This window comes from Crotalus tigris, unplaced genomic scaffold (assembly GCF_016545835.1).
Source record: "Crotalus tigris isolate CLP2741 ecotype Arizona unplaced genomic scaffold, ASM1654583v1 scf7180000018165.1400786, whole genome shotgun sequence".
Classification (NCBI taxonomy): domain Eukaryota; kingdom Metazoa; phylum Chordata; class Lepidosauria; order Squamata; family Viperidae; genus Crotalus; species Crotalus tigris.
In genome coordinates this window covers 1,339,252-1,366,885 of record NW_024096859.1, presented here as the reverse complement: position 1 = coordinate 1,366,885, position 27,634 = coordinate 1,339,252, and the positions used below count along the sequence as shown (strand labels likewise).

At 40.1% G+C, this 27,634-nt stretch overlaps 1 protein-coding gene across 5 annotated transcripts in view; it reads left to right on the top strand.

Annotated features, from left to right (window-relative positions):
- The window catches only part of ACTR3B (actin related protein 3B), a 39,000-nt gene that overhangs the window by 1,785 nt on the left and 9,581 nt on the right, over positions 1-27,634 (top strand). For 2 of the 5 annotated variants that reach the window (XM_039348642.1, XM_039348643.1), the window contains exons 2-9: positions 7,089-7,144; positions 7,642-7,766; positions 17,075-17,185; positions 17,833-17,928; positions 19,084-19,191; positions 20,555-20,698; positions 22,322-22,495; positions 25,093-25,185. In XM_039348642.1, the coding sequence (XP_039204576.1) occupies positions 7,089-7,144; positions 7,642-7,766; positions 17,075-17,185; positions 17,833-17,928; positions 19,084-19,191; positions 20,555-20,698; positions 22,322-22,495; positions 25,093-25,185 (907 nt within the window). Of the gene's footprint in view, positions 1-5,512; positions 5,714-7,088; positions 7,145-7,641; positions 7,767-17,074; positions 17,186-17,832; positions 17,929-19,083; positions 19,192-20,554; positions 20,699-22,321; positions 22,496-25,092; positions 25,186-27,634 lie in introns of all 5 variants that reach the window. The other 3 variants (XM_039348645.1, XM_039348644.1, XM_039348646.1) reach the window with 3 other exon arrangements.

Sequence of the window (27,634 nt, the reverse complement as noted above, 5' to 3'; positions counted from 1 at the left end):
CAACGGATGGAAACTAATCAAGGAGAGAAACAACCTAGAACTAAGGAGAAACTTCCTGACAGTGAGAACAATTAACCAGTGGAACAACCTGCCTCCAGAAGCGGTGAATGCTCCAACACTGGAAGTTTTTAAGAAGAGACTGGACAGCTATCTGTCCAAAATGGTGTCGGGTTTCCTGCCCGCCTGAGCAGGGGGTTGGACTAGATGACCTCCAAGGTCCCTTCCAACTTTATTATTATTATTATTATTGCAACTGTCATAAATACATGCTAGTTTCCCAGTGTACAAATTTTAATCATGTGACTCTGGGGATGATGCAGTAGTCATAAATGTGCATAAAGGTCATACATCACTTTTTTCAATGCCATTGTAACTTCCAATGGTCAGTAAACGAATGGCTGAAATTGTGGGCTACCTGTATGTATATGTATTAGTATACTGCCTTTATTAATTTTACAAATAATTCAAGGCTGCGAATATATCCAATATATTCCTCCTTCTATTTTCCCGCAAACAACAGGCCTGTGAGGTTGGCTGGACTGAGAGAGAGTGAGTGGCCCAAGATCACCCACAGTTGGTTTTCATGCCTAAGGCAGGACTTGAACTCACAGTTTCCTGCTTTTTAGCCTGGGTGCCTTAACCACTAGACCAGAGTTTTCCAATCTTTCCAGGCTTGCAGCCCGGAAGGGAAAGCACCTTCCAAATTACTGTGTGTGCGCCCGTGGACACGGACGCAAACTGGCGCAGTACTAGCAGCCGCGTTCGCGCATGCAGCATGCACCGGCACCATGCGCATGCACGAACTGGGTGTGCGTTCCTGTTTGCACCCATGCACATGCACAAACAGGGCCATGGGCATTAGCACGAATGAGAAATGTGTGCCCACACGTGCGTGCCCTGGCCAGCAATTTCTGCAGCTTGCTGACTAAGTGTCCATAGGTTGAGGACCCCTGCACTAGACTAAACTGGCTGTCCTCAACTTACGGCCATAATTGGGACTAGAATTTTCATTGCTAAGTAAAGTGGTTGTTGTGTGTCTGAGCGTCTGAGTTTGGGACCTTTTTGCCATGATTGTTAAGCCATAATTATTATAATTGTTTCGTGCATCCGGCTTCCCCCCATTGACTTTGCTTGTTGGAAGTTGGTTGGGAAGGTTGCAAATGGTGACCGCGTGACCTCTGGACTCTGCAAAAATGCCAGCTGCCAAATTCCCAAATTTTGATCATATGGGATCATGTGGGAATATTGTGAGGACCAGTTGTACACCACTTTTCCCAGTGCCATTGTAACTTGACTGATCTTTCATACCATATCACAGATTATTTTCAAAACATGTCTCATTTGGGAAAGACAAATTTTTCAAAGATTTGGAAATCCTGTTTATTTTGGTTCCTAGTTTGCTTTTTTTCTGAGGAAGTAACGTTAAAAAGTAAAATTTCATTAAGCAGCACAACCTTCATCATGCTGTCACAATCTGTGAATGTTTTTATCCTGATCCTGAAACAGATCAAACATAGAAAAAAGACAAAACTTAATGTATGAAATCAACATTAATTAATACATTAATTCAGACAACCAATGGGAGGAAATCCCAGTGTAATTAAAGAATTAAATTATACGCCGGGCATTATTTGCAAAACTATAGGTAAGAGTCGAGAAGAGTGATTAAGAGCCTTCTTCTTTTATTACCATAACACAAACATGTATTTAAAGTCACCTTATTGTGAGAAAGAAACAATAATAAGAGTGAAGCAATGAAAACCAAATCAGAATTCATAAGATACAAGGATGGCTGTGCATCCTTGTTTTAGAAGTGCAGAGATAGTCCTTGATTTGCAAACATTCCTTAAATGAGCATTCAAAGTCACTGCACTGAAAAAATAGACTTATGACCAGTTCTCACACTTATGACCGTTGCAGCAATCCCACAGTCACATGATCAAAATTTGTGCATTTCACAACCATCATGAATTTGTAATGGTTGCAAAATCCTGGGATCCTGGGATTATCATTTTCACCATTGCTTGCTTCTGACAAGCAATGTCAATAGAGGAAGACAGATTTGCTTAATGACTGCACGATTCACTTAACAACTGCAGTGATTTGCTCATAACTGTGGCAAAAATTCATAAAATGGGGCACAATTTGGTTAACAACTGCTTTGCTCACTTTTGGTTGTAAATGTACCTACAAGCCCATCATATGTATAATCTTGTAAATGGACAATCTTTTCTTTGTTAATATAGAAGTGAAATAGAAAAGGGCTATTTCTGATTTCTATTGTACCTAATAATCAGCTATCCAAATTACAGTGGTTGCATCAGTCTGTGTCCCTGATGGGTTGTAAGGATGTTAGATGCTAATAAATCTGCATCTCTTTGTCATGCAGTACAACATTGTTTTGGTAATTGATAGATCCATTGTTCATTAAGGACTTGTCCTCCTTCTAAACTCCATAGCATCGTTGGGATAGTTTTATTTTAGATTTTTTTTGTTTTAGATTTTGTTTTATCCTGTCTTTATTTTTATAAATAACTCAAGGCACTGACACAATTAATACTCCTGTTTTTCCCAACAAAAGTAACTCTGTAAGGTGGGCTGGCTGAAAGTCATCTGGTTTTCATGCCTAAAGTGGAACTAGAACTCACAATTTTCAGTGGTGATTGGCCCAAAGTCACCCCGCCAGCTTTCATGCCTAAGGCAGGATTAGAACTCACAGTTTCCTGATAATTGGTTCAAAGCCACGCAGCCGGCTTGCATGCCTAAAGAGGGACTAAAACCCACAGTCTTCTGGTGATTGGCCCAAAGTCACCTGGGAAGACTAGAACTCTTAGTCTCCTGGTTTCTAGCCTGGTGGTTTAACCACTAGACCAGTGGTTCTCAACCTGTGGGTCGGGACCCCATTTGGGGTCGAACGACCATTTCACGGGGGTCGCCAAACAACGCAGTCCGCCATTTTTTCCACCTTTTCCTTAGCTGTGCTACTCCCTTTTATTCTATTGGCTTTTGAAAGCCAATAGAATAGACTCTCTTGAATAGAGTCTAATTCTATTGGCTTTCAAAAGCCAATAGGAATTGTCCAGGCTGTCTCTGCCCTGCTGAGCCCGCCAAAAGTCCCATTCTGCAAACGGTGCTGCACCAGTTGAGTAGTCCTCGACTTATGACCGGTTGAGTAGTCCTCGACTTACGACCGGTTGGGGGTCGCGGCATTAAAAAGGTTGAGAACCACTGCACTAGACCAAATCTAGGTGGACCTATTAATAGCTGCATAACACAACACTATCTGCCTGTTTCAATTCTCCTTTTAGTTTCTATCAATCCTTCTCTTCTGCAGTTCTAGAGATCAGCTTACACATTGACCCTAAAGTCGGGAGGCATTCTGATCTATTTAAAACTTCCTAGATGGCATGCCTCTGATGTTATTCAATCCGACTGAGGTGGCATTGCATATATTAACGAAGGCCTAATTTAGTAATCCCATATTTAATTACAGTTAGATGAGCAATCTGGTCAGCTTGCAGGCTTTTCATTTTTGGTGTAGAGTTTGCAATTGAATCAATATTGCTAAATATATCTGTATTTCAAGAGAAGGTCTCCATGAACTTTCTAGGACTTCTGAGAAACCTGCTGAGGATTGTCCTGTAAATTGATACAACCTCTCAGAGCATATCTGGATTGCAAGATCAAAGTCCTGTATACCATATCAGATAATGACATTAATTCTAGAGAGGTAATGACATGTTAGATTGATTTCACTTCAGGTGCCAAAACGTCTCTGAACATTGCATGCAAAGCAGGCATAACCAAAATGTGTTCCTACGGAGCAGAACCTGACATTTTGAAGAAAGAGGTTGGGAGCAGCCTTGAAAATTCCATTTTTAGGCATTCTGTTTTTGCATTCTTCATTCAGTTGGCTAAGACTAACAGTGAGGCTGTGAATCTGTATTTGTAAACTGTAGATATTTGGAGGGTAGCAGGTTGGTGAGGGTTGCATAATAAAGTGAATTAAGATCTACCATTTTGATGGGGAGATATAAGAGTCATAATATTTTTACTTATTTCTTAATTACATTCCTATCTCATCTTTATTACTTCATAAGTAACTCAAGGCAATGAATTTACTTAATACTCCTTCCTCATCCCATTTTCCCCACAACAACAATCCTGTAAGGTGGTTTGTGCTCAGAGGGAGTGACTCAAGTTACCCAGTTGATTTTTATATCTAATGTGGAACTCACAGTCTCCTCATAATTGGATCAAAGTCACCCAGCCAGCTGGGTGAGGGATTCGAACTCACAGTGTCTTGATTTCTAAGGTAGGACCAATCAAACTAACAATTTTCTTAAAAGTAAAGTCTCCTGTTTGTGTTGAGTTATGTTGAGTCTGATCGCCTTATGGCTGCAACTATTCATACAGAAATATGGGAAAGTTTTTGCTGTTGCTTTTTTGGGGGGGGGGGACTTCACAGTCTAGTCAACAGGTGAGATATTCTAGAGATTTCTAACCCTATTTGCTTTTCTAACAGCTCTATCTCTTATGCTGCCTGTTGAAGAACAAGTATTTGCGTGAAGGCTTAGGAATTGAGGGCCAGCTTTTGCCGGTCTGAATTAATACTATCTCATGGGGAAGACTGAACACTGAATCCTATACAGTACACACCGTTCATTTGCAAGGTCTCCATTATTCCAGTTCTCTCAGACTGGAAAAGCAGAGTATTAATAAATCAAAGCATAAATAAATAAATAAATAAATAGGTAATGTTGATTATTTTTGAGAAAAGAACTACAGCTCTGCAATTGAGAACATGCTTTGCATTGTTGTTATTGTTGTTAGTTGCGAAGTCGTGTCCGACCCATTGGGACCCCATGGACAACGTTCCTCCAGGCCTTCCTGTCCTCTACCATCTTCTGGAGTCCATTTAAGCTCACGCCTACTGCTTCAGTGACTCCATCCAGCCACCTCATTCTCTGTCGTCCCCTTCTTCTCTTGCCCTCAATCTTTCCCAGCATTAGGCCCTTCTCCATTGAGTCCTTCCTTCTCATTAGGTGGCCAAAGTATTTGAGTTTCAACTTCAGGATCTGGCCTTCTAAAGAGCAGTCAGGGTTGATCTCCTCTAGGACTGACCGGTTTGATCGCCTTGCAGTCCAGGGGATTTGCAGGAGTCTTCTCCAGCACCATAGTTCAAAGGCCTCAATTCAACTCCAGTATCTTTGCCATGAAAATCCCATGGACAATATGCTTTGCATAGATAGTTATAAAATAGTCCTTGGTTATGGATAGCCAGAACGGCCTCTCTGTAGGTTGAAAACAGTATCCAGATTGTTTTTTAATTTGGTCTGCTAAAGTATGCTTATTTGTACAGAAAAAATAATTCTTATGAAGGAAGTTTTAAGGGCTGCAGAAATTCTAGCAAATGTCCTTTAAATATCCTTTTCCACTTGATCTATTTATTAAATAAAGAGCAAACAATGTTTAAGGAATAATCCTTAAAATTGTGCTTTGCCCCCTTTAGGACTAAAAGTTATAAGGGAAGACAGAATAAGAGAGTTGGAGAGAACCTTGGAGATCTTCCGGTCCAACCCCCTGCTAAAATAGGAGACCCCATGCTGGGCAAATGACTGTCCCCTATCTTCTTGAAAACCTCCAGTGTTGGAGCACCCACAACTTCTGGAAGGAAACCATTCCACTGATTAACTGTTGCCAGTCAATATAGGTACATGCTGTAGAACTAGGTCAGGGGTAGGCAACCTTGGCTCTTTTATGACTCGTGGACTTCAACTCCCAGAATTCCTGAGCCAGCATAGCTGGCTCAGGAATTCTGGGAGTTGAAGTTCATGAGTCATAAAAGAGCCAAGGTTGCCTAACCCTGAGCTAGATGAATTATATGCAATTGTCAAACTTAGCTTTGGAAAATTTTGAATTATTTTTCCATTTAAAATCTTTCATGTAATTCCTATGTATTTATTCAGGATATACAATTAATCTAAAATAAAAGGTTGCTAAGTTACTCATGCATTGTTTTATGCATTTATACACATAAATGCTGGGGATTGCAGTATGTGAGACAAAAGATGTCTATAGATGTAATGATCTTCCTATCTCTTCTGCTGAACTTGCTTTGCACTCTAGGCTTATAGATGACCAAGATAGGTAATAATAATCAGAATAGAGTTTAAAGGTCTTCTAGTCCAGTCCCCTGCTCAAGCAGGAGTCCCTATATTATTTTAGACAGTTTCAGAGAGTCCAATCTCTTCTTAAAAACCTCCAGTGAAGGCAAGCTGTTCCATTAGTCCAGTGGTTCTCAACCTTTCTAATGCCACGACCCCATAATACAGTTCCCCATGTTGTGGTGACCCCCAACCACTTATACATCACCGGGTGCCAGGGGCGTGGCAAAAAGAAAAGGGGGAACAAAATGGCGGACAGCCTTGTTTGGCGGCCCCCGTGAAATGGTCGTTTGACCCCAAATGGGGTCCCGACCCACAGGTTGAGAACCACTGCATTAGTCAATTGTTGAAAGGTCTTCTCAGAAGATGTTGATCAGCATTCTGATACCCTCCTTCCAGACACTTTGGAACAATGATATACAATTGATCATTACCAAAATATCTTTAAAGCAGAGGTATCCAACCCTGGCAGCTTTAAGACTTGTGGACTTCAACTCCCAGAATTCCTCAGCCAGCATGGAAGTTGAAGTCCACAAGTCTTAAAGTTGCCAAGGTTGGACACCCCTGCTTTCAAGGTTTCAGCAGTGGTGAAAGTGAAATAAGATTTCTTTATGGCCATCCCTGTTGCAGATTGATTTTGAAAATGGAGTCTTGTATACATTTGCATTTGTTCCAAGTCTTCTACTATTTATGTTGCCTTTCTCCAGGGCAGGTGTAGAAACCCAGCAATTTGGATGAAGAGGCGTATTTGTGCTTTACGAAATGTTATGCATTTACCTGCATGAAATTCTTGATCACAATATGTCTTTATTTTATACAGAAAAAGCTGGCACAACACGATGCATTTATTTACAAGCTGATTTGTATACACTTGGCTTGGCTAAACCACACCGAGTCTCTGATTATTGCTTCTTATTCTAGGTACACAAAACTGGGTTACGCCGGAAATACTGAACCACAATTTATTATCCCATCATGTAAGTAGAGGGTGCTCTGTTTTCAAAATACGTGCTCATCAGTGGAAAGAGACGAGCATTTGGCTTCTGCACTGTCTAGTGAGTTTCCTTGGGGGGGTTGAGGGTGGGATGTGTGGGTCTCTTTCTGTGAAGTAGTATTTACTACATTAGTGTCCTTGGCTAATATGGAGCTGGAGAGACAAAGGTCTCCTTGCCAAGACTGGCCCTCATTAAACCACTTTCTGGTTGCTATGACAAATCCTCTTTCCTTCCTATCTCTATTATGTGGCTGCCAGAGATCTGCCTTGACGAACAAGTGACTTCCTTTTTTACCTGACACCATGGATACAGCTTGAAAGACTTTTTACTTGGGGTACCATTTGGGCAGCTTGTATTCTGAATTGAAAATGCCATCTGGCTGTGGGACAAAGCACCTCTCTAACAGCAAATATTTAACTGTTCCCCAAAGCAAGGGTATCAACAGGCTTGATTATTTGCTTTGCAACTCTTTCATTTAGGCATTGCAATAAGAGAATCAGCCAAAGTAGGTGACCAGGCACAGAGGAGACTGGCCCAAGGCGTGGATGATCTAGACTTTTTCATTGGAGATGAAGCTCTCATTAAACCCACCTATGCTATAAAGGTAAAGTTGGAATGAATAAAGGGAATGTTGGGCACAAAGAATCAGGAACATATGCTGAGTTTCACTTTCAGAAGATTTATTGCTCAAAACTATACTTGAGAATCTCATCAGTTAAAGTTCAGTACTAAATTGGCACCAATTAAGAACAGAATTCAAGAGAGGTTGGACTTAGACGTAATGGGAACGTAATGACTCCAAGCCAGTGGTTCTCAACCTTTTTATAGCTGCGACCCCGGTCGTAAGTCGAGAACTACCTGTATTTCCTGCCCGGGAGCGCCGCGCATGCAAGGGGCGGTGGCAGGCAGGCCCAGGCGCTCCCGGGCGGCCGCGGCAGTGACGGCGCAGGGCGACCACTGGCTGGGCCACCAGCTGGCCCAGCCCAAGGCAGGTAAGGCACCCACTGGACCCCACGCGCGCCAGCAACTCTCCCTGCGTCTGCCGCTGTCCCGCTAACCTTACCTTGGCCGCCGCCCATTAAGGGCGGTGGCAGTCAGGCCCAGGCGCTCCCAGGCGGCCACGGCAGCGACGGCGCAGGGCGACCACCAGCTGGGCCACCAGCTGGCCCAGCCCAAGGCAGGTAAAGCACCCGCCGGGCCCCACGCGCACCAGCAACCCTCCCTGTGCCCACCAGCCTCCCACCTCCCATCCCCAGCCCTCTTTTACTTACTTTTTAGTTGCTCAGCAGGGAGGAAAGCTTTGCAGAATGTTCGCCTTGCAGCACCGTTTGCAGACTGGGGCTTTTGGCGGGCTCAGCAGGGCAGAGACAGCCTGGACAATTCCTATTAGCTCTTGAAAGCCAATAGAATTAGACTCTGTTCAAGAGAGTCTAATTCTATTGGCTTTCGAAAGCCAATAGAATAAGAGGGAGTAGCACAGCTAAGGAAAAGGGGAAAAAATGGCGGAAAAAATGGCGGACTGCGTTGTTTGGCGACCCTCGTGAAATGGTCATTTGACCCCAAATGGGGTCACGACCCATAGGTTGAGAATTGCTGCTCTAAGCTAATGATGTGCTTAACTCCACCCCCCACCTCTGCCTGCTCTTCTCATACATTGAGCTTTCAAAGGAATGGGTCACAGCCAGTTCTTTGCATTTCAGATATCCACAGAAAGGATTCAAATAAATCAAGATGGTAGATGTGGCCACATGATTGAAGCCCTGCTCGTTTTTGCAGGAAGTCCTTGACTTATGATCAGTCACTTAGTGACCATTTGACAGACATAAAGAAGGCTGCTTACAAACCTGGATTTAAAGTGCCAATGTACTTCCCTTCCCAGGTTCTTGTGACTGCATTTTTGGATGCTCAGCAACTTTCCTGCACTTATGGCTGATTGCAGAAGTGCATGGTCACATGACTGCAATTTATGACACTTTTGCTGGAAACTGATGCTTATTTCTAGTTTCCAGCAAAAAAAAAAAAAATAGCAAACAATGAGTTTACTTAATGACTGTGGTGTTTACAACTGCTGTGCTCTCTTAATGACCACTGTAAAAAAGATTGTAAAATGGGCTATGGTCACATGGTGATCTGCTTAACGACTGTCAGACTTATGATTGAAATCGCAGGCTTAATTACAGTTGTAAGGTAGTTGTAAGAACTACCTTTACATGCATATAAATCACATTGACGTACCGCTATCTTGATTGTTTTGGCCCTCCTCTGCAGATATTCTTTTAACCCATGTAAAGTTTTTGGCACATTCTGCGTCCTTAATCTTTCTCTACCATAGAATCCTTTGAGACTGTGGAAAGCTATGTATAGCTTCCCAGAAAAGTATATTTGAAGGCCTGCCATAAAATATATAGATATAGGTTACATTACAGAGGAAAGCATTGATGCTCAAATATAGTTATCCAAATATTAAAGAATAATTCGGATAATTTTAGCGAGTGATACTGATGTTTTTGGAGTTTTTAGGCTGTCAGTTGTTATCTAGTTTCATTATTGGATGGAAAATTAGAGAGTGGTGAAAATAAAGTCATAATTTATTTTCCGTTTGAATTCATGGATCCCTAAAATCTCAGGTGAAAACCCCCTGCTTTAACTCTAACTAAACAACTTCTAGAATTCCCATTTAGCCCAGTCATCAGGGAGTTGTAGTCCCAACCAATCTCGAAGGCTATTTGAAGTTCACTTCGAATTATGAATTATTGCATCTATTTGATCCCCGTTCCCTGAATTTTTTTTATAGATATTTCATTAGTTTTTAACTATAACAATCTTCAGTGCCTGGTTTTGTCCTGGTGTTGTCTTGGTTTATATTTTAACAAGAAAAAAAGGACAATAATAATTAATTAACAATCAATAATAATTAAATTTATAATTCCATAATTAATATATTAATTAATGATACATTTCTTTGATCTTCCTTTCTCCCGTTTGTATTCCCCTTCTTCAACCTTAGCCAAAATATAATTCTTATATTTTCAATATAAAAATGATTAGATATAGGCATTTTTATATTTATACAAATAATAATAATCTTGCTATATATAACATTTTTTTCAGCTTATATTATTCTCATAACCATCATCTCATTAGTTCAGCATATATCCTATTTTTATAATTTTTGTTCGCTTATATTCCCTTATATTCAATCCAATTCTTATCAGTCATAATTTCTTCATATTAGTCATCTCTGTCCAAATTTTCCCATTTAAGTACATCCTCCCAATATTTTATATCATGCATTATAAAAATGCTATACTTTTTATCTATCTTATAATATCTAGATATAACATCCTTTTTAATCAGTTTATATTTCACTTATATATTAATAAAAGTTACATCAACCTACTATTTTAACATTTCATATATTATAAAACATACTATATTACTTAAATCTCTTATCCTTCTTGTTATAAGGCCCCTTTGTGTTCAAAATTCTCTGTTCTTTTAGCCATATTCAAACAAAAGTTTATTCATATAATAGTCCTTCTGGTAGGGCGAGTCAAATCTCTTGTATCTGTCTCTAGTCTTCTTCTTTTGCTGAATAATTTTCCAAGTTGATGTAATCTGTTTACCCATCAGTTCCTGTATTTTTACAAATGTTGTTGGGAATACAAAAGATGAAGTAAGTAAGATAAATACCGTACTTTTTGTCTCCCAAACTTTGATGGTTCTCCTGATAAATTCCATTTTTCTTGTTGTATCAGAACTTTGAAGCTTTTTTCCTGTTTGTGCCAAATTGTAATTCTTTTCCTTTGTTGTTTCATCAATTTGATCATACTCTTCTAATTTGTAGTCTGCTGTCTGATTTATTTGTTCCTTTGTTGTTATTTCCTGGGTGTTTTTAAATTGTAAATTTAATTGGAAATATGCTTATTTAAATCATCAGAGTTGTTTCGGATTTACTCGTGGTTTGAGTCTATTATCATTTGTATTTGTCCTAACATTACATATATTTCCTCCTGGAAAGTATTTATCTTACCTTGAAGTATTGCTTCTGGAAGCCCTTGATTTTCCAGGCTATGTCATTTAGGAGAAAATATTGAATGTGGCATCCTGTCATTTTTTGATATGTATGTGATATCCCCCCTTTATGGATTACTGCCTTGTCGTGGCGAAGGGGCTTGCGTAACTCAATGAAGCTATAAGCTATGCCGTGCAGGGCCACCCAAGATGGACAGGTTATAGCAGAGAGTTCTGACAAAATGTGATCCACTGGAGAAGGAAATGGCAAACCACTCCAGTATCTTTGCCATGAAAACCCCATGGACAGTACTAAAAGGCAAAAAGATATGACGCTGGAAGATGAGCCCCTCAGGTCGGAAGGTGTCCAATATGCTACTGGGGAAGAGCAGAGGGCTAGTACTAGTAGCGCCAGAAAGAATGAAGCGACTGGGCCAAAGCCGAAAGGATGCTCAGCTGTGGATATATCTAGTGGTGAAAGGAAAGTCCGATGCTGTAAAGATTTTTTCTCCATAGGAACCTGGAATGTAAGATCCATGAATCAAGGCAAGCTAGACGTAGTCAAAAAAGAGATGACAAGACTGAACATCGACATCTTAGGAATCAGCGAACTAAAATGGACAGGAATGGGTGAATTTAACTCAGATGACCATCAGGTATACTACTGTGGGCAAGAATCCCTCAGAAGAAATGGAGTAGCCTTCATAGTCAATAAAAGAATAGGAAAAGCAATACTGGGATACAATCCCCAAAATGACAGAATGATCTCAATTCGAATCCAAGGCAAACCATTCAATATCACAATAGTCCAAATCTATGCTCCAACCACTGGTGCTGAAGAGGATGAAATTAACCAGTTTTATGAAGCCCTACAGCACCTTATAGAATTAACACCAAAAAATGATGTCCTTATCATCATGGGGGATTGGAATGCTAAGGTAGGAAGCCAAAAGATAACCGGAATAACAGGCAAGTTTGGCCTTGGAGTACAAAATGAAGCAGGGCACAGGCTAATAGAATTTTGTCAAGAGAATACGATGGTCATAACAAACACTCTTTTCCAACAACCCAAGAGACGGCTCTACACATGGACATCACCAGACGGTCAACATAGAAATCAGATTGACTATGTGCTCTGCAGCCAAAGATGGAGAAGCTGTATACAGTCAGTAAAAACAAGACCAGGAGCTGACTGTGGCTCAGATCATGAGCTTCTCGTTGCAAAATTTAGGCTTAAATTGAAAAAAGTAGGGAAAGCACTAGGCCACTCAGGTATGAACTAAATCATATTCCTGATGAATATACAGTAGAGGTGACAAATAGATTTAAGGAATTAGATCTGATAGACAGAGTGCCTGAAGAACTATGGATGGAAGTTCGCAACATTGTACAAGAGGTAGCAACTAAAACCATCCCAAAGAAAAAGAAATGCAAGAAAGCAAAATGGCTGTCTGAGGAAGCTTTGCAAATAGCTGAGGAAAGAAGGGAAGCGAAAGGCAAAGGAGAAAGAGAAAGATACACCCAATTGAATGCAGAATTCCAGAGAGTAGCTAGAAGAGATAAGAATGCCTTCTTAAATGAACAGTGCAAAGAAATAGAAGAAAACAACAGAATAGGGAGGACCAGAGATCTCTTCAAGAAAATTGGAGATATGAAGGGAACGTTTCATGCAAAGATGGGCATGATAAAGGACCAAAATGGCAGAGACCTAACAGAGGCAGAAGAGATTAAGAAGAGATGGCAAAACTACACAGAAGAACTATACAAGAATGAGCTTAACATCCCAGATAACCACAATGAGATGGTCACTGACCTCGAACCAGACATCCTAGAATGTGAAGTGAAATGGGCCTTAGAAAATCTGAGCAACAACAAAGCTAGTGGAGGTGACAGTATTCCAGCTGAGCTATTCAAAATCTTAAAAGACGATGCAGTAAAAGTGCTACACTCAATTTGCCAGCAAATTTGGAAAACTCAACAGTGGCCACAGGATTGGAAAAGGTCAGTTTACATTCCAATTCCAAAGAAAGGCAATGCCAAAGAATGTTCAAACTATCGCACCATTGCACTCATTTCACATGCTAGTAAAGTTATGCTTAAAATCCTACAAGCTAGACTCCAGCAGTATGTGGATCGAGAACTACCAGAAGTACAGGCAGGATTTTGAAGAGGCAGAGGAACTAGAGATCAAATTGCCAACATACGCTGGATCATGGAGAAAGCTAGGGAGTTCCAGAAAAACATCTACTTCTGCTTCATTGACTATGCTAAAGCCTTTGATTGTGTGGATCACAACAAATTGTGGCAAGTTCTTAAAGAGATGGGAGTACCAGACCATCTCATTTGTCTCTTGAGAAACCTTATATGCAGGTCAAGAAGCAACAGTGAGAACTGGACACGGAACCACTGATTGGTTCAAAATTGGAAAAGGAGTCCGGCAAGGCTGTATACTGTCGCCCTGCCTATTTAACTTATATGCAGAGCACATCATGAGAAAGGCAGGGCTAGATGAATCAAAAGTTGGAATTAAGATTGCCGGGAGAAATATCAACAACCTAAGATATGCAGATGATACCACTCTAATGGCAGAAAGTGAAGAGGAACTAAAGAGCCTCTTGATGCGGGTGAAGAAGGAGAGTGCAAAAGTTGGCTTGAAACTCAACATTAAGAAAACCAAAATCATGGCATCCGGCCCTCTCAATTCCTGGCAAATAGATGGGGAAGAAATGGAGGTAGTGACAGATTTTATTTTTCTGGGCTCCAAGATCACCTCAGATGGGGGCTGCAGCCAAGAAATTAAAAGACGCTTGCTCCTGGGGAGGAAAGCTATGGCAAATCTAGACAGCATTCTAAAAAGCAGAGACATCACCCTGCCAACAAAAGTGCGTATAGTCCAGGCCATGGTTTTCCCAGTTGCAATGTATGGCTGTGAAAGTTGGACCATAAGAAAGGCTGAGCGCAAAAGAATTGAGGCCTTTGAACTATGGTGCTGGAGAAGACTCCTGCGAGTCCCTTGGACTGCAAGGCGTTCAAACCGGTCAGTCCTAGAAGAGATCAACCCCGACTGCTCTTTAGAAGGCCAGATCCTGAAGTTGAAACTCAAATACTTTGGCCACCTAATGAGAAGGAAGGACTCACTGGAAAAGGGCCTAATGCTGGGAAAGATTGAGGGCAATAGAAGAAGGGGACGACAGAGAATGAGATGGCTGGATGGAGTCACTGAAGCAGTAGGTGAGAACTTAAATGGACTCCAGAAGATGGTAGAGGACAGGAAGACCTGGAGAAACATTGTCCATGGGGTCGCGATGGGTCGGACACGACTTCGCAATTAACAACAACAACAAATGTGATATCTATGTTTTTCTCCCCCCTTCAAATAATCTTTCATCAATATTTTAATTCAAAAGTCAATTTATCAGTCAGTCAAAATTATAGTTCAGTATGTTAAACCACTTTAAATCCTTCCTACAGATTCTCCTCTAAAAGATTAGCCAAAAAGCTAAGGTTTTTCTTTTCCATGAACAGTTCTTAGATTTAAGTAACAGTCCAGGTGTTCTGTTTTGTTTTTCTTTCAAACACTTTTTAATCTTATAGCTGGCTCTTCTTTTGTTCCCAGCTGTCTTCAAGGTTATTTGCAATTCAAAGGAACAACTTTTTCTTTGTTTCTAGGCACTCTGCCAATTGCTGAGTCCTTATTGTTAGTGTTCTATTCGCTGAGTCTCCACTAAATGTCAGCAGTTATTTCTTTTTTCAGTTTTTCTTTCAATTAAAAAGTTATTTTTGTTATATATTTTTATAATTCCATCAAAATTTTTAGAGTATAATCTTGACAGTTTTTTAGTTCCTAAATTTGTCCAGACTGATGTATTTTAAATCAAATTTTAATATATTTCTTCCTTTTATATTAATTAACCACTTCCATCTTTAAGGGAATGGGGATATAGTCCCCTCCCTTCACTTCTGGAGGTTTTCTTCCTTTTGGGGATCTTTTCGAGGATTTGGATAGTAGATAGAAGATCAATACTCTCACCAATTCCAAGCACGCTGTTCACGGATGTTTAGGTTCGTGCTCTGGGACTTTCGGCTGCAAGCACCTTGGGCTAGATGCTGATCTCATGCTAGCCTTCTCCTGTCAGGTTTGGAGGGTTTTCCCCAGATCAAACGAAGCGATTGCTGTCACTTTGTGATCCACGGGGCACCCTCCTTCACGGTCACCTCTCCGGGGCAACTTCGGACCATCTAGGGTCCCCCAAGCAGGAAGAAAGCGTGGGGAGCGGAGGTCCGCTCTCGTGCGGCTATGCACTGCAGGCACAAAACTGGAAGTCTCCCCATTCCCTGAAATTTAGTTTTCCTTTGATCTACTTTGCCCCGGCGTTTGTGTATCTATGCAAATTCTCAGTCATCCAGGTCATGATTGTCTCAAATGTGCTTTTTCGAAAAGCAGCTGGACTGTTTTTTTTTCCTTGAGGAAGCCATTTTGTAAAGCGATTTTCTCAAGGAAAAAAGCAAAGTCTAGCTGCCTTTTGAAAAAGCACCTTTGAAATTACTGCATCTCCCTGCCTCTTGCTTTCTCTAAACCTTACAATAAAGATGCATTTATTGAAAGGAAGATCCAGCAGAAGAGATTTTTGAGGAAACCAAAGGCCATTTGTAGGAATAGGAACAGACTGGGCAGAGAATTGGGTAAGAATTTGAAGTTACAACAGCATTGAAAAAAGTGACTAATGACTTTTTTTGATGCTTATGAGCGTGGCAGCATCCTCATGGTGATGTGATCAAAATTCAAGCACTTAGCAACTGCATGTATTTATTATGACAATTGCACTGTCCCAGGATCATGTGATCACCATTTATAACCTTCCAAAATGGCTTCTGATAAGCAAAACCAACGGGAAGAGCAGGATTTCCTTAACGACCACTTGATTCATTAACAACTGCACTGATTCACGCAACCTTGGCAAAAAGGTTGTAAAATATGGCAAAACTCATTTATCAACTGCCTTGTTTAACAATGAAAATTTTGGGCTCAATTGTGGTTATAAGCCAAGGACTACTGGTATTGTTTGTTACAAATTCATTAGAAGGAAGAAACTAGTAAGATGTAAAAGGTTGTCCCAAAGGTGCTTTTTCAGGAGACAACTGGACTTTCTTGTTGTTCTTTGAAGATGTTTTGCTTCTCATCCAAGAAGCTTCTTCAGCTCTGACTAGATGGTGGGGAATGGAAGGATTCCCCAGCTGTCTGCGAGAAATATAAATCCTTCCATTCTCCACCATCCAGTCAGAGCTGAAGAAGCTTCTTGGATGAGAAGCAAAACATCTTCAAAGAAAAAGAAGAAAGTCCAGTTGCCTCCTAAAAAAGCACCTTTAGGACAACCTTGACCTGGATGACTGAGAATCTCCATAGACATGTAAAGGGGAGTGATGCATAGAATCTGATCTTTTCTTTGGGTTCCTTGAGCTGGGCTATGGAACAAATTTGCAGGACATTCTTCCTAAGCTTGGGTCTAGGAGAGCAAAAAGTATGGCTGGCTCAGGAATTCTAGGAGTTGAAGTCCACAAGACATAAACGAGCCAAGGTTCCCCACCCCTGGTCTAAGGCACTGGAACTGTCCCCTTAAACCCTTCTCAGATTTAACTGGGATGTCTTATGTCCAAGTGAGGCCATTCTTTTAAACCTCCATTGAACTCCTAGGAAGGTGAAGGAACTTCTCGTTTTCAGGGCCATAGTATATCATCTATCTTTCATATTGAAGACCGAGGCACAAGTCTCATCCAAATTATAATGTTGCGCAAGGTGCTGATTGAGTGGGGTGATAGAAGAAACCTTTGTTTCTTCAAGGTAGAGATGACAGTTTCGTTCATGGAATGATGCTATGGTTCCTTTCTCCTTCTTTTCAGTGGCCTATCCGACATGGCATGGTGGAAGACTGGGATCTTATGGAAAGGTTCATGGAGCATATTATTTTTAAATATCTTCGAGCAGAACCAGAAGATCATTATTTTTTAATGGTGAGACCAACAGGCAAATGGTACCCTATATCAGGGGTCCTCAACCGTGCCAACTTTAAGACTTGTGGACTTCATTTCCCAGAATTCCTCAGCCAGCTTTCTGGGAGTTGAAGTCCACAAGTCTTAAAGTTGACAAGGTTGAGGACCCCTGCCCTATATCGTGTTTAAGCATTATTTATATCACATTTTGACATTAGTAATATAAGCACACACTTAAAAGAAAAAAAGTGGGAAAGTCCCCATCACAAACGGTTGGAGCTTGGAGCAGGATTTATTTGATAAATAGATTCACAATTCTGATTTTACCCAAGGGACACACACACACACTGTCCCTTTCCAAAAAATAATATCCTAAGAATCTCTATAAAAAGTTTATTAGAGTCAGGAGAGCCAGAGTGAGAGAATAAATAGAGCAGAATATTACGTTAAGCAATAAAGGAAACAAAAAAGAGACAGTAAATATTCAACACTAGCTTAATTGTTGCCAATATATTCCAAAAAATTTAGCTGTTAGTTTGCTAACTATATTCTTGTCAAACTTTTAGCTGTCAGAAGAGAGAATTTCAGTGAACACACATGCTATCTATCAACCTTGATAAAATATGTGATTGGTATCTTCTTTATTTAACTCTGTCTTTTGAAAATAGACTGAACCTCCACTGAACACACCTGAAAACCGAGAATATCTTGCAGAGATTATGTTTGAATCATTTAACATACCTGGACTTTACATTGCTGTGCAGGTAAAATCAAATTGGTTCTTCCTGGGATGCTGCTTTTGGCACTGGAAACAGAGGCTTCTCTGGGCATTTAGTTCTGTTTTTTTCAAAATATGTTCTGGAAGAGGGTGTCCAAAAGATAAATATGGCAGTTGCAACATCTGTTAAAAAGGAACAGAGTTTGGATCATGCAGTTGCAGGTGCCATCTTGACTTTTTTTAAACCTCCCAGCAAAAGTTTCTGTAATTGATATAGAGAACGTTACTGCTAAAGATCTGATCTTATATAAATAGAAAGAGGAAGCGATGTCATTCTTACAAAGTCAATTTGATTTTAGGAAGGAAGGAAGGAAGGAAGGAAGGAAGGGGAGAAGGAAGGAAGGCTTTTGCTGTGATCTCACTATATTTCATCTCTGTAGCAAATATTTTATTGAACTATTTTTCCAAATGTTTTCCATTTTGCATTATTGCATAATTTTAGCCTTCCTTCCTTCCTTCCTTCCTTCCTTCCTCCCTCCCTCCCCCCTCCCTCCCTCCCCCTCCCTCCCATCCATCCTTCCTTCCATTCATAGCTTCACAAAGAGTAGGGGAAACTGTTCGTTCCAGTTAATGTTATCAACATGTTTGGGGCCAATTCTTTGGAAAGATGTTTCTTCTTCCACCACAAATAGTGCCTTATTGAATCAAGGCAGCCCTGTTCCTTTCCTGTCTAGACACTGCTCCAGGAATCTGACATAGTCTCGTGATTATTTTGGTTTGTGGACTAACTAGCATGGGGACCAGAGAGAACATCTGTAGAAGTGGAAGGCATTATTCTAGGACAGTGTTTCTCAACCTTAGCAAGACCTCCCAGAATTTCCCAGTGGGCATGCTCGCTGAGGAATTCTGGGAATTGAAGTCCACAGCTCTTAAAGTTGGTCCAGGAAATATTGATTCAGGAAGACCAGTCTGCCATTCTACAGAAGGCATAGAAAGTGCTTTTATTTTTAATGTTATTTTATTAAAATGTTTTTTAGGTTTTCTTTTCTTTGGTTTTTTTTAAAAAGAGGAAAGACATTTATTTATTGATTGATTGATTGATTGTATGGAGTCCCACTTAGGCTGGGAATTTACCAACTCTTTGGGAAATTGGTGAGAAATTCTATATTACTGTCGTATTTTTTCAAATTACTTTTCACAGGCAGTGCTAGCCTTAGCTGCATCCTGGACTTCACGACAAGTTGGCAACCGTACCTTAACTGGCACAGTTGTTGACAGTGGTGATGGGGTGACTCACGTCATTCCAGTGGTAAGTACAATGTACACATAGTCCTCGACTTAGGATCATATGGGATCACAATTTGGGAGCTTGGCAACCAGCTCTCATTGATGAGTGATTGCAGTGTCCTACAATCACGCAATCACATTTTGCAATCTTTTATGCTGATTTTTGGCAAACAAAAATGTCCATTGGGAAAAACTGGATTTGGTTAACATGATTTGCTTAACAAGTGCAGTGATGCACTTAATGTTTGCTACAAAAATTGTCATAAATTTGAGTCCAAGTTGACTGCAATGACTTATGACGGAAATTCCAGTCTCAGTTGGGGTCATAAGTTAAGAGAGTACCTGTATGCTCTTAGTTTTTTGTTTTTGTTTTGGGGTACTGCTAGTTACATCAGAACGTAAGTTTTAGGTCTAAAGAGGTGAGGAAATGTATTAAGTGCAATGGCTTTGGAGGATGTACTTGGGAAGACATGAACACAACACCTGTGTGTGGCTGTTTAAAGCAAACACATCTGCTTCCAGAAGCTTCTGCGTCATGCCTGAAACCATAGAATTTATTATCAATCTTGTAAATTTGCAGGATTCTTTTTCCCCACCATGTATATGTATACATTCAGACTAGATGTGATGTTTCTCTGTATCATATATGTGTGTAGGTATATGCATAATGCTATTTTTTTGAGAGCTGAATGCAACACAATTTCATTTTAATGTATGCTGATTAGTGTACATTTAAAGTGACAATAAAGTTCCTTATTCTATTCTATTCTATTCTATTCTATTCTATTCTATTCTATTCTATTCTATTCTATTCTATTCTATTCTATTCTATTCTATTCCATTCCATTCCATTCCATTCAATATTCTATTCTATTCTATTCTATTCTATTCTATTCTATTCTATTCTATTCTATTCTATTCTATTCTATTCTTGCAAGGTGGTGTGCCATCTTGACTTTTTTTTTTTTTGCTTTTAAAGCTCTATTAAGTAATACAGATAGTTTTGACTTATAACCATTCATTTAGTGACCATTTGAAGCTACAGGAATGCTGAAAAAAGTGACTTACAGCCAGTGCTCATACTTACAACTGTTGCAGCATCTCCATGATTAACTGATCAAAATCTGGGCTTTTGATCAAAACCTGGGCACTTGGCAACTGGAATGTATTTTCGATGGTTGCCATGTCCTGAGGTCACATGCTCAATGGAGCAAGCTACATTCACTTAACAGCAACACTTGCTTAACAATGGAAATTCTGGTTCCAACTGTAAATCAAGGACTACTGTAACTATTTGATAAGCAGGATGCACTCAGCCCCAGATTCTGAACTGGTTATACTGTTGGACATCTAAAGCTGAGTAACTTTCTCCCCCACTTTGGAAGGCAGAAGGTTACGTAATTGGCAGCTGCATCAAGCACATCCCCATTGCAGGAAGAGACATCACATATTTTATTCAGCAACTCCTAAGGGAAAGGGAGATGGGGATCCCTCCAGAGCAATCCCTGGAAACAGCAAAGGCTATAAAGGTAAATACTTTCTATTTCTCTAAATTCTCTAGAAATACTGAACAGATTGTGGGGGAAATGGGTGAAATGTAAAGTGTGCTCCCCATGGTTTCTGGATATCCCATTTATTTTAAAATGATGGTACAAGGGACTTGTAAAACATTCTGTCACAGAATACCTCAATCCCAGAATAGGTTGCTCCAGCCTCAAAACAGATTGTTTTTCACAGAAGCATTCCAACAATTAGTTCCAACACTTCCAAAATCCTTGGAATAGCCTGGTTACGAACTGGGATCTTCTGTGAAGGCTGCCTTTGGAGACAAGGAAATGCTTAGTGTTTTTAGTAGTTAAGGCTAGAAATCTGGAGACTGTGAGTCCTAGTCCTGCCCTAGGCATGAAAGCTGGCTGGGTGTCTTTGGGCCAATCACCAGTCTAGTCCTACCTGAGGCATGGAAGCTGGCAGGATGTCTTTGGGTCACTCAGTCTCTTTCAGCTCAACCCACCTCATAGGGTTGTTGTGGGCAATATAAGAGGAGGAAGGAGTATTAGGTATCTTTGCCACCTTGAATTATTTTTTAAAATAGTAAAGGTAGGATTAAATAATAATAATAAAAAACTTTTAAGATAGTTGGACTTCAGCTCCCAGCACACTGGGGAATGAACATAAATGTCAGCCTCACTAGATGGACTTGACCAAGAAATCAAAACTAAAACTACATTGATTGAGATTGGATATAATAACAGAATCTTGCAAATTGGATTGAGCTGTAAGCCTGTCAATGCTGCTAACATTGGATGTTCTTGCTTTGACAATATATGGAGATGCAGCCATTTTCCTTCTTATGTTGTACTCTTAGAATTAGAGTTAGAATTAGATGATACTGGGGGGGGGGAGGAAGAATGTGCATGGGAGTTTAGTTAGACATAACAATATTGTAACTAGTGTGAGTACCAAGGTTTTTTGAAATAAGAGATGATAAGAAATGGTGGGTCAAAGAACTGGAAGGAAAGCCTGCATTTCAAACTAATTGGAGAATGTGATTTATGACTGTTAATTAGAGGAGGGGATTGTGCTTTGATACTCTGTGCTCAGGGGAGGGGAATTCAGATTTTGGCTTTGCCTATGTACATGCTGATGCTATGCTACTTGAATATAGATTCTTTAAGGTAAACAATGCCTCAGTTCTTTGAAGAGTTTCATCTGCCGGAACCATGACAGAAGCCCTCCCTATAATTCGGTGAATAAGGGAGAATTTGCCTGATCCATATCTGAATGTTATGTGGATGTTCATGGCTTAAAAAGTGTTTTATTTCTTCTTTTGCCTATGCAGCAGGCCCTGCATGATGCAATTGTCATGTGATTTTAGGAAAAGAGCGACAGCAGTTTGAAGGGGCAGCCTTGAAATGCAAAATATTGCCCAATCCCATTAAGTCAACATAGCTCACCAGGTCTCTTGATCATTTTTTTTTTTTTACTCATGGCTTTCAGGTCCTGATAATAAACATTTTTTTTCTCAACATTGTACAATATAGAACCTCCAAATGAGCAGTTGGAATGCCGATCATTTCCAAAGAAGTTATACTTTTAATCTTACCTTCTTTCATCCAGTGAGACAATTTCCTTCTTTATTTTATCCTTTGCAGGAAAAGTACTGTTATATTTGTCCTGACATAGTAAAAGAATTTGCAAAGTATGATGCTGATCCCCACAAATGGATTAAGCAATACACAGGGATCAATGCCATCAATAAAAACACATTTACGATAGATGTCGGCTATGAAAGATTCCTTGGGCCGGAGGTTTTCTTTCATCCAGAGGTAAGAGACAAGATTGCTATAGTAGAAGTCATTGCAGCAGCAGCAGCAGCAGCAGCAGCAGCAGCAGCAGCAGCAGCAGTAGGTAGTAGTAGTTGCAAGGGTGGTAATAAGAAAGCAGGAAGGCAGGCAGGAGGCAGGCAGGAAGGAAAGAAGGCAATGGTACTCATGGGTGTAAGGCACCAACTTATGGCCAAATTATTTTCTAACAGTGTTAGAAAATACACAACTTCCACTTGATATAGATTAGTCGTTCTCAACCTTAGTAAGTTTAAGATGTGTGGACTTCATGCCCAGAATTGAAGGGAGGCTGGCTGAGGAATTCTGGGTGTTGAAATCCACCCATTCTAAAGTTCCCAAAATTTAAAAAAAAGTTGCTTTAAGTACTGTAGAACTGCATCAAATTATTTTTTTTGTTTGTTTCTGACATGATGTTCATTCTGGACAGATGGCCGTTCATCTCTTTTGGCCACCTCTTCTTTGAGCAGCAGAATTAATGGCTACGGTTAAGATCCACATGTAGTATGGCCCTATCTTTTATCATCCAACGGGGGCCTTTTGTGCGGGGAAAGGTGAAAAACTAGCCGGGAATGAAGGCTCAAGGGAAACAGACGTGGAAGGCTTATGAGTTAGTTGCTCTGGGGAAGAAGGGGGCATCTGGCTAGCAGCCTTGCAAGGGAGGAATAGTGGAGAGTGTCTGGGGCTGATTTTGCACTCACAAAGTGCTGGCCTTGCTAAACAACTGTTATTAACAATCCTACTTCACTAAAAAATGAAAAATCCAGGACAAACACTAAAGCAGATGGAATGCTAGCATAATAAACATAAACTGAGATGATCCAAGAAAACCAGAAAATGGTTGGTCATCTTGTCCGTAAGAAACTCTTTAAGAAGAGATTGGACCACCATTTGTCTGAAACGGTATAGGGCAGGGGTAGGCAACCCAAAACACTTAAAGAGCCACTTGGACCTGTTTCCCATCAAAAACAAAACACTGGGAGCTGCAAAACCCTTTTGATATCTAAAATGAAGATAACACTGCATATATCCTTTTTTACCTTTATTATAGGTGTGTGTGTTTGTGTGTGTGGGGGTATTTGTGTGTGTGTATGTGTGTGTGTGTGTGTGTGTATGTATATGTATGTATGTATGTATGTGTATACACACACACACACACACACACATACACATACACACACAAGTTAAAAAAGGATATATGCAGTGTTATCTTCATTTTAGATGTCAAGAGGGTCTCTCTCTCTGTCTCTCTCCCTCCCTCTCTATCTGCCCTTGGTCTACCACTCCTCTTCCCCCACTCTCTTTCTTTCTCTCTCTCTCTTTCCTCTCTCTCTCCCTCCCTCTCTCCATCTCTCTCTCTCTCTTTCTCTCCCCCTCTCTTCTATCTGCTGCTCACCTGGCAAGTTTCAAGCTGTTGTCCAACAAGCGCAGGAGTAGGCAACCTCGTCTCTTTTATGACTCATGGACTTCAACTCCCAGAATTCCTGAGTCAGCCTAGCTGGGCTAACTAGCTCTCTCCTGCCCTTCCTGCTTCCTGCAGAGATGCAGCAAAGGGAGGAGCTCCACCCAGTAAGCTTTTCAGCTCCTCGGAGAACACTGTGAGTGCACTCTCTTTTACACATACACACACACACACACACACAACACAAACACACACACACACACACACAGAGAGAGAGAGAGAGAGAGAGAGAGAGAGAGAGAGAGATTGAAGCAGGGAAGCGCAATTGCCTCTCTCTGTCTCTCTCTCTCTCTGCAAAGGCAGAGGAGGCTGGGAGCCACAGGGCAAGGCTCAAAGAGCCGCATGCGGCTCCGGAGCCGCAGGTTGCCGACCTGTGGTATAGGGTTTCCTGCTTGAGCAGGGGATTGGACTAGAAGACCTCCAAGGTCCCTTCCAACTCTGTCATTTGATTAAATTTAAAGTGTAAGAGCTGTTATTGACAAACTCAGCTGGCTTTGTTTTTCAGGAGCTCTATGTAAGTTTTTATAAATCAGAATAGAATCCAGAGAAGGTCCCCCCCCCACCTTTGACAGTTCCTTGTTATTATTGGTTGCATGTCACTTCTCTTGCTCACCTACAACAGATCTTGTCAGCTTCCAAGGAAGGACCTATGACAAGAATTGGGACCAGAATGTCTGCCACTATGTGATGATATTGTTAAATGAGTTGCACCTGATTTTGTGACCTTTTTGCCATGGTTCTTAAATGAATCACATGGTTATAAAGTGAATCCACTTCCCCCATTGACATTGCTTGTCAGAAGCTTACTGGCAAAGTCACAAATTGCAATCATATGACACCAGGATGCTGCAACTATTGTACATATATGTGCCAGAATTTTGATCACATTACAGTGAGGATGCTGTGACGGTCGTAAATGCAAGGACCAGTCATAAGTCACATTTTTCAGCTGCAGCGTAACTTTGGAGGGTCATTAAACCAATGGCCATAATATGAGAATTACCAGCACACTTTTTTCAGTTGTTATAACTTCGGCTGTTATAAGTTTAAACCAGTTTTCATAATTCCAGTGCTTTCTATATGTGCATTACTTGATTATCTGCCTCTCTTATTTATTTAGTTTGCCAATCCAGATTTTATGGACTCTATTTCGAATGTTGTGGATGAAGTTATACAGAACTGTCCCATTGATGTTCGACGTCCTTTGTATAAGGTACACAGAGAGAGAATTATTAAATGACATTCAGGTGAAATTTCAAGTCTCATACCATGTGTGTCTTCCTGCTGGTTTGATTAGTAGCTTGTAGATAGAGGGATAAACAGAAATAGGTTACGATCTTGAAAACATACTTTTGGTAAAGCTGCTTTTATTTTCCGTGTTATTCCAACACTGAACATTTCTGAACATTATTAGGTGTCCAGCTATGGATTCAGCTTTTCTCATGCTTTTACAGTTCACCAGTCCTTGGAGAAGTAGACAAAAATCACACATTTATTTTTTATTTGTTTTATTATACTTAACAAATTTGGAACCTGCTCATCTCACTGATAAGGTAATTTTACTTTGATGGTTCCTGGTTTATGGTCCAAGAGGCACTGATGACCCACAAAATATGGCAGGTGACCATTGATATAGGCAAAAATGAAATGAAGATACTATAAAAATATTAAATAGTTCTAGTTGCTGGAGATGGCCTATCCCCACCGACTTTTGGTAGCCTCATAATTCTGAAAATATGAGATTTACTGATCTCATGAAATTTCAGCTATTAAAAATAACCTTTTAATAATTAAATCCATGCGTATGTTTGTCGAGTCGAATAGAATTAGAATAGAACAGAACAGTAGAAAGAATAGAATATTTTATTTGGTCAAGTGCAATTAGACACACAAGGAATTTGTCTTACATAGCTTTATTTTTATTTCTTTTATTTGTATTAAAAAAAACCTTGTAGAGATAAACATATTTAAAATGGTAATGTAATTTAGCAGGAAAAGATTCATTTAAATTTCCTTGTCTACTATATCTGTGCGTTCTTGGCTAGTTTATTTCTTAGCCATCCTAGCACCCTTAAGTTATCTTGCTGTGATTAAACATTAGTTGGCATTTTCACACAAGTAAGGAGGTACATATTTCATTTAAGTTGTGCCTCGATGGATTCTGCCAATCAAAAACTATGACAGTCCTAGAATTACCAGGAAGTGCCTTGAAGGCCTTCCTAAATTATTTTTTATATTAAGTTAGGATAATTAGCTCCATTATGGATCATTTTATACTTACTTATATTGAATTGTACTTATCTTTTGCTTGATTACTTACATCCCAACAGGTTAACATTCTCTTTTTTCCTATGTCTTTCTTAAAGACATATAATAGCTCTATTTTTTAGCTTTATTAGCTTCATTTTTTTCCCTTTTAAATGGGCTGCTGAACCACTAGGATCAGCTGAGAGCCTTTTAATTTGATGCATGATGTTAATTATCAAGTCCACTTATGAAGAAATAGTAGTTCTGTCTGTTATCTTTGGATTCCTTCATTCTTTTCTTCTAATGGCTCATCAGTGGCTTGAACAAAAGATGCCAAGGATAGAGATAGTCTTGAAGAAGGCAATCCATTACTACTATGTAAATATCTACTTAGCCTAGGTAGAGAGGGTGAGATAAACACTCAAGATTTCCCTGTCTTGATTCTCTTTAGTATAAAGAGGAGAAAGATTCTTAGGCAGGCTTGAAGATTCTGCTATTATATTTTGTGTCAACAGAGTTCAAATACGTTTTTTTGTGATGTCTCTTTCCTGACCTGGGAAGAGAAAACCTTTTGTAATGGAATGCATGGATAATCTTGGGGAAAAGGGGGAAGATATGTTGGCCAAAAAACAAGGTCATCATCTTCAAAGGCCTTTATAGCGTGAGTTCAGGGTATCTGAAGAATTGCCTTACCCCAATGGTATTAACCGTCCCACTCATTCCAGCAGAAAGGGCCTACTGTGGATCCCGTTAGCCACAGAAATTTGGCTAGCAAGATCCAGGAGAAGAGCCTTTTTTGTTGTGGCCCCCAGCCTTTGGAATATTCTCCCATCAGAGGTGAGATCTGCCCCTATATTCCTGGCCTTCTGGAAGACTCTAAAAACTTGGCTGTGCTGCTTGGTCTGGGCCCTGATACAATGCGATTGGCTGACAGAGTAGAGATGATTCTCACCTTAAGGCTGCCCATCATTTTGGTTCTTAACTTTTAATCTTTTTATTCAAATTTTAATTTTTTAAGTTCTTTTAAACTTTTTGCTATGCAGTGATAGCTTAGAGCAGTGTTTCCCAAACTTGACAATTTTAAGGCATGAGGACTTCAACTCCCAGAATTCCACAGCCACGCTGGCTGTGGAATTCTGGGAGTTGAAGTCCTCATGCCTTAAAATTGTCAAGTTTGGGAAACACTGGCTTAGAGCTCAACTGCTTTGAAACTCATTGAATTTGGTACTCAACACATTTTGACATGAAAATTTTGTCCCAGTACTCATTGTTGATTTGGTACTGGTGTTTGGTTTGTTTAGTTTGTTTGGTACACAGAAGCTAGAACTTGTCAGTGTTGGCTGCTTGTGACTCACTATATTATTCCTTATGGGAAAAATTTGTTTGGTACTCATCATTTTTAGTACTCATCGTGC